General features: G+C 31.5%; 1 protein-coding gene across 1 annotated transcript in view; it reads left to right on the top strand.

The window, feature by feature from the left end:
• Nucleotides 1-14,655, top strand: part of LOC114341612 (uncharacterized) — a 101,448-nt gene that overhangs the window by 461 nt on the left and 86,332 nt on the right. Inside the window, exon 2 of the mRNA XM_050657507.1 lies at nucleotides 4,039-4,328. Coding sequence (XP_050513464.1) covers nucleotides 4,048-4,328 — 281 coding nt within the window. The 5' untranslated portion in view covers nucleotides 4,039-4,047. The remainder of the gene's footprint in view (nucleotides 1-4,038; nucleotides 4,329-14,655) is intronic.

Here is a 14,655-nt window from a genome sequence, read left to right as displayed (position 1 = left end):
TGTTGTGGTTTCTTTTTTGCATCCCTGTCATTTCTTTAACCTTTTTATGCAGGTTGAATAGACTGTAAAAATAAAATAATTTTTTTTTAATAGACTGTATTTGTTCTAAAGAATACCACGGATACTGGATACCATTAGAGCTACCATATTCGCTATAGTGACTTTATTGACAGCAGCTCTGAATAATGATGTAGTCGATTTTCTGTACCATTACCTTAAATTTTTCAGCCATGATGTTCTTCTTCTACCAGGACCACTTTTACATTGAAACTTTCCCTGAATGGTCAATGTAAAAAATTATATTTTTCTGGGTTTCTCATAATGTGACCGAGTTATCCCAGCTTTCGTTTCTTTATTAAATTCCCAGTTGTGTTCGTTGGTTCAGCTGTCTAAGGACCTCCTCATTTCTAACTCTATCGACCCAGCTCATTAGTAGTAGTCTTTTGTATACCGTCATCTCAAAGGCTTCCAAGCACTTAAGCATAGCATCATTTAGAGTCCACGCTTCCACTCCATGCAGTAGAACTGGAAAGATATAACACTATGTCATTTCTGATTCGTTTGTAGTGGTTGTATGCCTGTTGTGTTTGTTGTGTTCTGTACTGTAAAAAGGCTTTCTTCTTTTCTTCACGTTTTATCTTCACTTCCTCTCTAAAATGGGGTTATCTTTTTTGATGTTTTAGTATTCGTTACTTTCCTCTCTAGTGTATATTTGTGTTGGTTTTTGTGATAAAAACATGTGTTATTTATTTTAAGTTCGTTATTGGTGTGCATAAGTTTATCATTAGTTCTTCATTTTCGTTTTTAACATTCTCATTGTGTTTTTGCTTAATTCCGGGCATTACCTACTTGGTTGCCCATGTGACCATGTGAGTGTTAAAATCCCCCAGTATTTTCATCTTCCCTCTAACTTGATCTACTGCTCTAATTGTAAGTTGTAAATTCATCATAAAAGGTTGCGCTGGTTGTTTGTTTTTTTCTAGGCCGTACCTATATACAGGGTGAGGCAGATAAAGGGCCTATTAGAAATATCTCGAGAACTAAAGGTAAGAATACCATGAAAATTGGAATACAGGGGTTTTGAGGTGAGAACTATTTAATGAAAATGTTTTGGTCTCTTTGCTACTTCCGGTTATACCGGAAGTTGATTGTAACTTCGTTTTTTTAAATGGGACACCCTGTATATTTTTACATTTTTGGATTTTCCTCTATTTCTTCTTTCTTTAAATATAAGGTTTTGTAATATTATACAGGGTAGGTTAAAAGATAATTACGTTTTCTTATTAATTTCGTAGCCATATTCACACCCTGTAGGATGCTAGTAGTTTGACATAATAAACTCTATTTATATTCAAATGACTTTTAATATAGTCTAATATTGTTAGGACTTATTGGTATAGTTAAATTTTTCATTTTAGTATACAGGGTTGGTCGAAACTCGGAATGAGTATTTTCTGAGTTTTCTTAAATGGAACACCCTGTATTTTAGTATTGTAGTAAAATGTTATTTTATGATACTTTTTAATTTCTTAAGCATTCCCTATACCTAACTGCTTTAATTTGTGAGTTATTGGCGATTCAAGACAAACATTAGTTGCAACACAAAATATGTGAAATTGTATTAGGTTGGCCGTGAAAATATTCAATCACAAATAGTTTTTTTGAAATAAATGCATATTAATCTAGACTGATACGTAAAATTGCCAATAATAGTTGAGCTATCAAAATACCATCGAAGTTAAGATTGTTGGTGCGATTAACAATTAAGCACAAATTAAAGCAGTTAGGTATAGGGAATGCTTAAGAAATAAAAAAGTACCATGAAATATCATTTCATTACAATACTAAAATATAGGGTGTTCCATTTAAGAAAACTCAGAAAATACACATTCCGAGTTTCGACCCACCCTGTATACTAAAATTAAAAAATTAGCTATACTAATAATTGTTAACAATAGTAGACTATATTAAAAATCATTTGAACATAAATACAGTTTATTATGTCAAACTACTACAATCCTACAGGGTGTGAATATTGCTACGAAATTAATAAGAAAACGTAATTATCTTTTAACATAGGTGGTACTCTGTATAATGTTACAAAACCTTATATTTTAAGAAAGAAAAAATCGAGGACAATCCAAAAATTTAAAAATATATAGGGTGTCCCATTAAAAAAACGAAGTTATAAGCAACTTCCGGTATAACCGGAAGTACCAAGTAGATGAAAATATTTTTATTAAATAGATCAGTCTTTAAAACCCCCTTGTTCCAATTTTCATAATTCAGTTGCCTTTAGTTCTCGAGATATTTCTAATAGGCCCTTTATCTGCCTCACCCTATATACTCCGATGATGTTCAGGTCCATCTTCGCCGTTATTATCTTAGAAGCTGTTAGAATTCTTTCTGTTACCTATTGACACTCCTTGATGTGATTTCGGTATATTTGATGTATTAGTAAAGCTACATCTTTGGCATCTCTATAAAACAAATTTTCTCTACGAAAAACCGGTATTAAAGTTTTTGTCTAAAATCACAAATATTTAAACTCTTCAATTATTGTAGTTGAAAGATTGATAAATTTTGTACACACTTGAATGAATAGAGGAAGTGAAAAAAATTCGTATATTCAAGTAGTCCAGAAAGCCACTGCGCATCCGCTAGGAAAAATATTCCGATTCGGATTTTTTGCACAATCTTACTCAAAAAGGACCCCTTTTAACAAATTTGTATGTTGCCAGGACAAAAAGTGGGTCAAAAATTTTTAAACGTTTTTTTTTTGTTTTTTTCCTAAAATTATTTTTTTTGCATGGAACAAAGTTTTTTTAGGTTTTTTGGATCATTCCAAACAGAAAATGTCTTTAGTGACTTTTCTCTAAAGTTGATAGTTTTTGACATATAAGCAGCGGTGACATATACACATGCAACGGTGGAAAATAGTGTCGCGCACGCTTGATTAGCAATTAAAAAACAAAGGAGCTTTGAATACTGTATTGCATAAAACTCTTCGGGATTTCATCAATAGATGTTTAAAGAATATCTACCTACCTTGGCAATATTCAAATTTTCAGTTTTTCACATAGTTTTTGAAGGTTAAAAATGGCCGATTTCGCAATGTTTCAATTTTTAATCGCTTATATGTCAAAAACTATCAACTTTAGAGAAAAGTCACTAAAGACATTTTCTGTTTGGAGTGATCCAAAAAACCTAAAAAGAACTTTGTTCCATGCAAAAACATAATTTTAGGAAAAAAACAAAAAAAACGTTTAAAAAATATTTGACCCACTTTAGTCCTGGCAACATGCAAATTTGTTAAAAGGGGTCCTTTTTGAGTAAGATTGTGCAAAAAATTCGAATCGGAATGTTTTTCCTAGCGGATGCGTTGTTGCTTTCTGGACTAAAGTGTGTAAAGGTATTTTATTTTCCTTAGCTTAGAGCTTTCGACAAAATTGTCATCTTCGGAGGTAATGGTCAATATATAAAAAAGAAGTACCACTACTTAAAGTTGTGTTTCAATTGTATGCTTTGCAACCCCAGATGATGAAAAATTAATAAATACATGTAAAACAGCCACTTAAACATTACAAATACATAAAATTTTGTTTATGGTATGGGTATTTTTTCACCCAACCATTACAGTTGAAGAGGAGTAGTTGACTGACAATCCTCTCCTCTTCAACTGACAACTCCTCTTCAACTGTAATGCTTGGGTGAAAAAATGCCCATACCATAAACAAAATTTTATGTATTTGTAATGTTTAAGTGGCTGTTTTACATGTATTTACTAATTTTTCATGATCCTGAGTTGCACAGCACACAATTGAAACATTAGATCTAAATATGATGTGCACATACACAACTCTAAGTAGTGGTACTTCTTTTTTATACATTGACCATTAGCTCCGAAGATGACAATTTTGACGAAAGCGCTTAGCTAAGGAAAATAAAATACCTTTACACACTTTAATACACAAATTTTTTCACTTCTTTAATCTTCAATCGTATTTATATTGTAATGGTTCCTTCTTATATTTTCAGATATTTAAAATGAAATTTAAATTTTCCGCTGATGATGTAATTGCTGAGAAAAGAACAACACAAGGAAATATAAATCTTATTAAACAATGGCTGTTTGCAGCCAATGAAAAATATGTACCATCTAAATTATCAGCTGAATTCATAGTTCTATTTCTATTGTCTTGTAACAATGACATTGATATGACTAAAAAGACTATTACTGCCTACTATAAATTAAGAAAAGATGCACCTGAACTGTTTGATGACAGAACTTCCGAGAGAGAAGATATTCAGAAAGCGCTAAACACACTGTAAGTACCTACATTACTACCATAAATACTTACCATAAATCGTTTCCATTGTAGTCCGTTCTTTAACGGTAAAATATTGCCCAAAATATATGCCTCTAAATTTTAAAGAACAGCTTGGATTGACATGAAATTTGGCATACACATAGCTAACAAGTCAAAGAAAAAAAGCCTAATTTTAAGTAACTTTTGTTCTATAGAGTTTTTTCACTAAGTCAATACTTTTCGAGTTATTTGCCAGTGAATTTGTTCATTTTTTCAACAAAATAACCACGCTTTTAGACGATTTTTCGCAAATAACTCAAATAGTAAGTATTTTGTCGAAAAAACATTCTTAGCAAAAACATAGCCTATAAAAATTTTTAAAAAAATGGTGTATATATCACGTCTCTATACCTAGTAGAAGCAGAGTTATAGCTATGAAAAATAGGTTCATATTCGTCAAATTCCAAATGGAATACTTTAACGTGAAATAACCAAAAATGTAGCACATTTCGGGGAAAACTCATTACAACTTATTTAAAGTGTTTAAAAAAAGCTTCATTTTTGTTTTATAAAAAAAATTTCTAGCGTCAAAAGTAAACAAGTTACACTCAAAATAAATTTGGTCCCTTTTTGTTTTAGTAAAAAAATCGAGAAAATCACCCCTAATTAGTATCTTAAATGAACTTAATCGTTACGACTTCACAAGTTTCTTGACTGAGGTGTATGTATTGTTTATATGATCTGTAAGTTTCATCGGTTCAAAGTCCTTATTATTGAAAGGAATGTAGTTAAAAGAGGTTGAACGAGTCACTGATCACGAATGTGTGCAAATTTAGAAACACCAAATCTTAATCAATTTTTGTCTAACAGAAAAAACAAAAAAATGCATGATATTCAGAAAAGCAATGCTGACTTTTTTGTTTTTCGAGATTTTTGGTATCTCCAACAATTTTTAAGTTATTTTGAAAAAAAGCATATTTTTCAAAATTAAAATTTTTAAAAATTTTACTTTGAAACCAAATTTTTTCAAAAATAAGCACTTTGAATCAATGAATCTTACAAATCATATAAACACAACATAATTAAAATAATTTGTGGAGCGGTAACGAATAATTTCATTTAAGTTGCTAAGTAGGGGGTGGTCTTCCCGATTTTTTTTTTGCTAAAACAAAAGGGGCCCACTTTATTTTGAGCGTAACTAGCTTAAATTTAATGCTAGAAAGTTTTTGTAAAAACAGAAATAAACCTTTTTTTAAACACTTTAAAAAAGTTATAATGGGTTTTCCCCAAAAAGTGCTTAATTTTTTGGATATTTCACGTTGAAATATTCTATTTGAAATTTGGTGAATCTGAATCTATTTTTCATTGGCTATAACTCTGGTTCTACGAGATCCAGAGACCTAACGCAAACACCATTTTTTACTTTTTTTAGGCTATATTATTGCTAAGAACGTTTTTTTCGACAAAATACTTGGGCTTTTTGCGAAAAACCGTCTAAAAATGTGGTTATTTTGTTGAAAAATTAACATATTCACTCGCAAATAACTCGAAAAGTGTTGACTTGGCGAAAAAGCTCTATAGAACACAAGTTACTTAAAATTAGTCAGTTTACCTATTTCCGGACTTATTTTGGAAATATATTTTTTCACTCCCAGGAGGGGGTGAAAGTCACCCTTAGGGCAAAAGCACACATCGGCACAATATCACTTTTTTCTTTGACATGTAAGCTATACGTATGCCAAATTTCATGTCAATCCAAGCGGTTTTTTAAAATTTAGAGCAAAAACCGTGAAAGAATGTACTATTGCTATTCTTTTTCTCATGATCATCTTTCAGTGCGTCACAGTTTTTCGATTTCTCTCTAACGCATTAAATTGTATGTGACAGAAAAAAAGGCACGTCTGCGAATACTTTGGTAATTATTCTAGTTTGGTGATTATTCTAGTTGTCGGTAGATGGCGCCATAATCAAAAAAGAATTATTTATTAAATAAAATAATACTATTATCAATATAATCTGTACAATTTATAAGACTATACAAATGAAAGAAAATACTATTTTATAAATGCAATAGACACAATTGATTTGGTTTTATTCCAAATTGAAAATAAAATTTGACAACTGTCAGATTTAACTAAAATGTCACGTTAGAATAAATGTCATAAATGTGTATTATCACGGACTTACCTTTTTTTCTATAATTTGTGACGCACTGAAAAATGCTCATGAAAAGGAGAATAATTATGATGGTGATGGTTTAATCAATAATTCTACTTTTAGCTGGACAGTATACTGCTGCCCTTGTACAATTACAGTTTTTAGTTTTACTGTTTATAGCTACAGATTGTATTTCGTTTGCAAGCCAACCTATTTCTTGTTTCTTGGTGGTAAAGATATGTTTGTTTTAGTATTATTGCGCTATCTCCTTTGGTCGATTTCTCTTATGATACACTAAATATCCATTGAACCAAATGTGATTCGAAGATTGTATATTTACCGGCGTTATCTAACTGCCCCACGAACTACCTAGGCCCATTAATCCCAAGTACCTGCTGCCCCATCGCCGAGAAAGTTGGGGATTAAGTATTAATGACAGGAAATTACAAATTTGATTATAGTTGAAAGTAAGAATATAAATATTTTCAGTTATTCACTTCAGTTGCATGTATTACGGTATAGTGTCCGGTTTTGTCCGTTGGTGTTTAACTTTTAAATGGCGAATCCAACGACTATGTTTAGTCAAAGGGGAGAACTTTTATGAATAATTAATTAGCTAGAAAAGTTAGATGGCGATGCATCAAAAGAGGGTGTCAACAAAAAGTGTACACAAAGGAAGATAATGAAAATTACGTTATTCTTGAAAAAGCATCGGTGGAGCATAATCATGCTCCAGATATCCACGTTGACCGGCAAATTTTTAGTAATTCTACAAAGAGGAAAGCTGTAGAAGATATATGTGAAAGACCTTTAAAGATTGTCCACAAGGAATTGAGGAAGGAAAATTTCAGCAATTTACCGCTGACGACGAAAGACATTTCTTGCGTTCGAAGAAATATCTAGCTGCAAGACGAAAATCCACACCACCATTGCCCAAGCCACAGGAAGAAGTTCTATAAGTGTTAGTGAACTTAAATATAAATACAAATACAGTGAAAACTTTTTATTATCTACGAAAAATAATTCCGCCATTTTTAGTTGTTTCACAAATATTTACTTTTTGGGTAATGTAGATTATTTGTATGTAGATGGAAATTTTCAATACTGTTCTAAATATTTTTGTCAGATGTTTACTATGCATGGCTACAAAAATGGTTTTTATGTTCCTCTAGTATTTTGTTTGTTACCAAATAAATCACAGCAATCGTACAAAAGTAGGTACTTTTGATACATTAATAACAATATGTACAGATTTGAATTTAAATTTCAAACCGAAGCGAATAATTTCTGATTTTGAAATAGCAATTCAAAATGCAGCCAAGTTAGTTTGTCCCGACATTATTATTTATTGTTGCAAATTTCATTTAACACAAGATTGGTACCGAAAAATTGAAAATTTAGGTTTGTCCTCGAATATAAAAATCAAATCAAAGTTATAGCTTTGTTTAACAATAAAAAAATTAATTTTTAGCAATGAAAATAATCAAAACCGATAGAATTTGACTTGAATTTTCAAATTCGGTAAGCAGAATTGCTATTTTATTTTTTAATCAAAAGTTATTCGGGTTCAAAAATTGCAGTTTTCGATTTTTTGAAAGTTTAACCACGTTTATGTCGAAAACTATGCATCCTACGAAAAAACTTGTAAAAACATTGTATGCTTAGAATGACCCAAAAAATACAAAAAAAGTTTTGTTTTGCGAAAAATCTCTGTTATGTGATTCCTCAAGTTCTTTGTTTATAACAATCTTATAGACATCAACATCAACTGACCCAAAAAATTCGTGTTCTACGGGTCAAAATACATTTAAAAAATTTGGGTAAGTCCATTTGAATTAAGGATTCCGTTGTACCCCCCTGGTGACAGGACTGTTATAAATAGTTTGCATATATATTACATAATGGACAAGTTTTTTGTCGGTTTTAATTGGATTCTAAATTATTTAAATAAAAAATTACGGCTTTTTACCGTTGATGGCGTTGAATAAAGGTTTGGATTGATTTAGTGTTGTTATTTGTTTTTTTTTTTTCTATATATAAAATAATATAATGTGATGTGTTTATTACAATGATGTTCTGAAGCTATTTCCTCGTGGCATTTTAATGCAATTTGCTATTTTATTTTGGAATAAGCCTCAATTTTACTTTAAAAATTAAGTTTATTTTTTGAAGTTTCGATTTCCATTTTGAAAATCTTGCTAAAAATACAACACAGTAATGAATGTTTAAATAAAATAATATTTTCAGAACGTTTTCGGAAGTGGAAATGAAGCGTCCAATAAACTTATTTTGAAGTAAAATTTTGGCTTATTGCTAACAAAAATAGTAAATTGATTATTTATATCGAATATATTGTCTTTATTACCTTTTTAAATGAAGAAAAACAATTTTAGAATTACAAATCAATTAGTAAAATTATGTATAACATCAATGTTTGGTTATTTTTGTTTCTGTTGTAGAAACCATCTTAATCACAATTGAGGGGGCCATACGTAAAAGGGTTTAAGTGCTGTTTTGATAGTTCTGAGATAACTAGCTTCAAGGGTGTTTGAGTTTTATAAATTCTAGGAGTCATTAAACTAAAATATGTCTAGTGTACGATATACTATAAAATGATAAAAATATAAGGGTATATTATTACACTTACTATATCATTCCTTTTTTCAATTATTAAAAAAATGTACTTGAATCGGTACATGATGTTGATAAATGTTACTCGTAAAACGGTTTAAGTGCAGATGTTAACTACATATGACTAATCATTTTTGTCCCAGCTCTTATCCACAGTGTAACTACAACTGGCACGTTGCATAATACTTAATTAGTCTTCAAAATTGGTCATAAATCTAATATTTATTTACTTTAAATTAATCCTGTATTAACATGTGTTTACACATTGCAGAACGCTAAAAATAGTTTTGTGGTAAAATGCTTCAAGCGCACTTAAACTCGTTTATTAGTATATGTTTTTACAGAGTACTAAAAATAGTTTTGTGGTAAAACGGTTCAAGCGCACGGTTAAACCTGGTTACTGCATAGAGGTATATATTAACATAGAGTGAGCCTACACTCCGCGCTTCTTGACGGCAAGATCTCTTCGACTGGTTTGCGGTATCTCTTTCTAGCACATTGTATTGAGAAACTAAGATGACACTAAGTGTGAGTATAGGCACGGAAGGGGTGAACTGCTGTCGCAGCTTTACTATGCGTAAGAGTGAGACAGCACTGATCCAAAGAAAAAAGATGGTGTCGTCACTTCGTTCTGAATGACACTCCGTCTATCATTATTTAAATCTATGATTTACTACCAAAGCAAACTGCAATTATTTTCAGTGAACTAAATGTAATGGCGATAGATGTGACTGTATGGCGAAATATGCCTAAATCGTTTTACTACCAAGTTCTAATACCATTTAAGTATACGAATCTGTACTTAAAGTAGAAAAAAGTACACTTAAACCATTTTACTTCTAACCCCCTCAATTGGTTATCTTCATACACAATTGAGGTTATGAGAGCCAGAGTGGCCTAACTGATAAGAACATACAATAACTAAAACAATCGACATTGATAGCTTCTGATCATTTTCTTTGGTTAAATAAAGTAATGTTCTTATCAATTAGGCCGCTCTGGCTCTCATGGTCTCACTTATGTTATACATAATTTTGAAAATTTGTTCAGGTGCAGGTAATTTAATTGTCTATAAGGGTGAAAAATATTCAATAGAATAATTGAAAAAAGGCTAAGGGAAAAACTAGAAATAAAACTAGAAGAATCCCAGCATGGCTTCAGAAAAGGAAGGAGTACCCAAGATCTGATATTCATATTGAGACAAATAGGAGAAAAACTATTGATGAAAGGCAAAGAGATACACCTATGCTTTATTGATCTGAAAAAAGCTTTTGATAGAATAAGAAGGGAAGATATATGGAAATGTTTAAAGAAAAATGGAATAGAAAAGGATATGATAGAAATAATTAAAGCCTTATATAAAAATAATAAAATAAAAATAAGGACTCACAATCAAGAATCTGATGAATTCCAGGCAAAGATAGGACTAAAACAAGGCTGTGTACTAAGTCCATTACTTTTCTCAATGGTACTAGATGACGCAATAAAGCAGTGCAAGGAGAAATCTAAAGACATGATATTGGGAAAATGGAAAATGAACAATGTACAAATACAAGAATTACTATTTGCAGATGATATGGTATTGTTAGCTGTTAGCTGACACGGAAGAGAAACTGCAACAAATAATAAACACTTATATAAAAGAACTAAGAAAAATTAACATGGAAATAAACACAGATAAAAGTAAAACAATGGTTATGGCAACTACAAAAAAAGTGATAAAAATTAAGGTAGAAGGACAAGTTTTGGAACAAGTAAACAGCTACAACTATTTAGGTACAATTATTGAAGAAGATGGTAAAATAGACAAAGAAATAAACAATAAAATAGGAAAAGCAGGGACAATTTATAATACATTAAGAAATACGTTCTTTGGAAAGAAAGAGATACCCAAAGAAGTCAAAACACAAGTGTACCAAAAAGTGGTTCGACCATCAATCGTCTATGGGAGTGAGTCGTGGACGCTAACAAAGAACAACAAAAGAAAAATCAAAGCTACAGAGATGAGATTCTTGAGAAAAATAGAAGGGGTCACACGAAGAGACAAAATAAGAAACGACACAATAACTCAAGCTCTAAAGATAAAACCCATAGAGACAATTATAGGGGAACGACAGTTAGGATGGTTGGGCCACATCCACAGACTAAACGACACAAGAATAACGAAAAAAGTATATGAAGTCAGAGTACAAGGGAAAAATAAAGTAGGTCGCCCAAGAATGAGATGGGAAGAACAAGTTAGACAAGAAGCAGAGAAGAGAGGACTGCAATGGAGTATGGTAAAACAATTGGCTCAAAATAGAACAGCATGGAAAAGAAGTATAAAAGAAGCACCACAAGATTAAAACATATGGACAGAAAAATGGGTCAAATAAGTAATTTATATTTATTAAAATTGTATTGTTAAAATAAAAGTTTTGTATAATTATTAAAATGTATTGAAATGTAGATATTGAACTAGTTGTAAACAGCCCAACACCGAAAGGTACGAATGGGCTTAACTGATTAAATAAATAAATAATAAGGGTGAAAAAATATTTTTCCCTGAATAAGGGCTTTGGCAGAGCCAATTGGCCAGATTGGTTTTTGATTGATTGCAGATTCATAGTCAGAAATTTCTTATTATTAAGATGTAATTACTATAATCGTCTATAATATTATTTTCATGGGTATCATAAATTTTGTGTCGTTTTATTTTATTTTGTTTTATTATAGCTTATAGGTATACTTATAATAATTTGTTACATCATTTTTTTTTCCTCAAAAAAGACAAAATTCATGGTTATAACTGCATATCCAATAAGATGTAAATTGGATCTGGAAGGTCAGATAATAGAACAAGTGATGGAATTTAAATACCTAGGCATCAGACTATCTAGCTACGGAAGGCTCGAAACAGAAGTGGAAGATCAAGTGAATAGAGCAAACACAGCCGCAGGTTGCCTGAATGACACAATATGGAGAAATAAAAATATCGGAAAAGAAATGAAAGGCAGAATTTACAAAACAGTCATCAGACCAATAATGACATACGCGGCAGAAACACGACCCGACACAGAGAGGACAAAAAGATTGCTCGAAACAGCGGAGATGAAAACCCTTAGAAAAATCGATGGTAACACTCTATGGGACAGAGCTAGAAGTACAGATATACGACGGAGATGCAAGGTGGATAACATTAATAACTGGGTAAGAAACAGAAGAATAGAATGGAATGACCACAGAAGCCAAATGACAACAAATAGGGTAGTCAGGACAGCGAGAGACGGTTCCCCAATAGGAAGACGATCAGTGGGAAGACCACGAAAACGATGGAACGACAACTTACTAGAGGCACATTGAAAAAACAGACAGAGTCATGTCTATACAAAAAGAAGAAGAAAAAGATAATTTTTTTTCTTTTTTTTATTTTCTTCATTTTTCATCAATCATTTGTAAGCATTAAGCAAACAATTAAAAATGAATATACCTATTTTTTTAAATATGAAAATTTGAGACCTTAGAAAGAGAATGAGACCAAAAATTCAAGTTTTTTGTTTATAAACATTTTTTAATTTAGAAAATCTCATTTTAAAGTGAGTATTTTCAAGAAAGTCGTCTGTTGAATGATTTCATATACAATACGTAGTTTTTTCAGAGTATTTAAATTAATGAAAAAAGTCGCCTTTTCTATCGACTTCCCCATTTTTCGATTCTTCAAGTATTTTTCGGGTTAGTTTCCTGGCAGTGGCGGATACATAGGGGGGCGTGTGCCCCCTTTTTGACCCCCCATCATGACTGCCCTTGCCGGTCAACCTGCACCCTACTCATTCGTTTCTTTCTTTAGTCCATCATACTATAATTAACAAGATAGGATCTTCCCGTAGATGCAAATTCGTCGCGTTCGCGCGTGACGTATTAAGGGGGGGGGGTATATGGTTTGAAATCAACAGTTCAAGCGCACTTTTGTGATTTTTTTAAACTATGGCAGAATTATTTTATTTTTAAATTAAATAATTATAGTCAGTGCAATTCAAAGCATATTCAAAAAAATGCCAAAGCAAAATATTGAAAAATAAGCCAACGGTGGCAAATTTTTAGACACCTCAAAAAAATGGATTTTGCGGTGGATATCAGAACTGGTCATTAGATCCCGTGAAACAAAAAAATCAAAAGATTTTCTTAAGTAATGAGTTTTTTGAAGTAACGCTGTCGAGTTTTTTAGTTTTAACGATTTTTTAGTTTTTGGTATCACTCAGTGATAAGTCAAAATAACGAAATTTCTTTTAAATAAAGGTTGAACATCAACATATAATTTTTATTGTTAAACAAAAGAGCATAAAACAAAAAATATCTCGACAGCGTTACCTCACAAAATGTCTAAAGAGAATCTATACAAACATTCAGGTGAATCTGTCAAATAGTTTTGAGTTACAATGTTCACCACCTTCAAAAAAGCAATTTTGAGAAAAACGCGTTAAAGTTTTGACAACTTTTCTTTTCAATGTCTTTTTTGTCTATCAAATCGTAAAGTGATGCACACCGAAATATGTTTTTGAATCGCTGAGTTATTTACAAAAGAGAAGAAGAACAGCTGTTGAACGTTTCATACTAGGCTCAAGCGCTCTGGTGCGAAGCTGCTGCGAACCGAGTCGAAGTCGAAGTTAGATATAGGATTCCATGCTGTATTTTCGGTTATTTTAAAATTTTCAAACCTAACCCCCCTTACTAAGTACAGTAAAGGTAACTCAACATATCTTTAGCGCCCCCTCCTTGAGTCTTTTCTGTATTTCACTGTTTCCTGGGGTATTATTTTCAGTTGTTTGTAGTTGAGATCGTACAAGTTCGGAAAAGCGACACCAGGTTTCATAGCTCGGCAACATTTTTCGCACTTTTAATTATATTGGCCAATCATATTGGTCCTGGTTGCTGGATAATTGTCAAGGCCGTAGCCCAAAAAAAAATAAAAAAGGAAGATTTAGGTTATGTTATTAAAAGGTAAACCATTGTATGTAGTAAATAAAATTAGTTATTATAATGCAGCACTGCAAGCAAAATACAATTAATTAAATATACTTTTATATAATTGCATATCATATCAATATTGTGAGCAACATATAATTTTTCTTCTTCAATGACAGTAGGTATGAAATATACGTCAATTTGACAATTCCAATTGACAATATGAATTATTTAAGAAAGTTGCAAGATTTCTCCGCTATTCTCGCACGATCGTATCCCCTCCAAGTACTTGCACACCGCCAGGGCCTATTTTATCACTAGGCCCGTGAGGCACCTGCCTCGGGCCCGCATTTTGATGGGGCCCGAAAAGACAACCAAAAAATTTTTTATTGCAACAACATAAATTTTCAAAATTCTTTCATTTTACGAACAGGAAATGATAAATGATAACAATAAGAGTTATATCCATAAAGCATAAACTGTTCTTATCGATTTTTTTAAAAGGACCGGAAAATTTTAAACAAATAGTTTTCTACCTATTTGTGATACTTTAATTGAGCAACTATTTATACGAATAGATGCTTATAATTCTGTAAACGATATTTTTAACATACTG

Source organism: Diabrotica virgifera, chromosome 8 (assembly GCF_917563875.1).
Source record: "Diabrotica virgifera virgifera chromosome 8, PGI_DIABVI_V3a".
Taxonomy (NCBI): domain Eukaryota; kingdom Metazoa; phylum Arthropoda; class Insecta; order Coleoptera; family Chrysomelidae; genus Diabrotica; species Diabrotica virgifera.
This window is presented reverse-complemented; position numbering and strand designations above follow the sequence as displayed.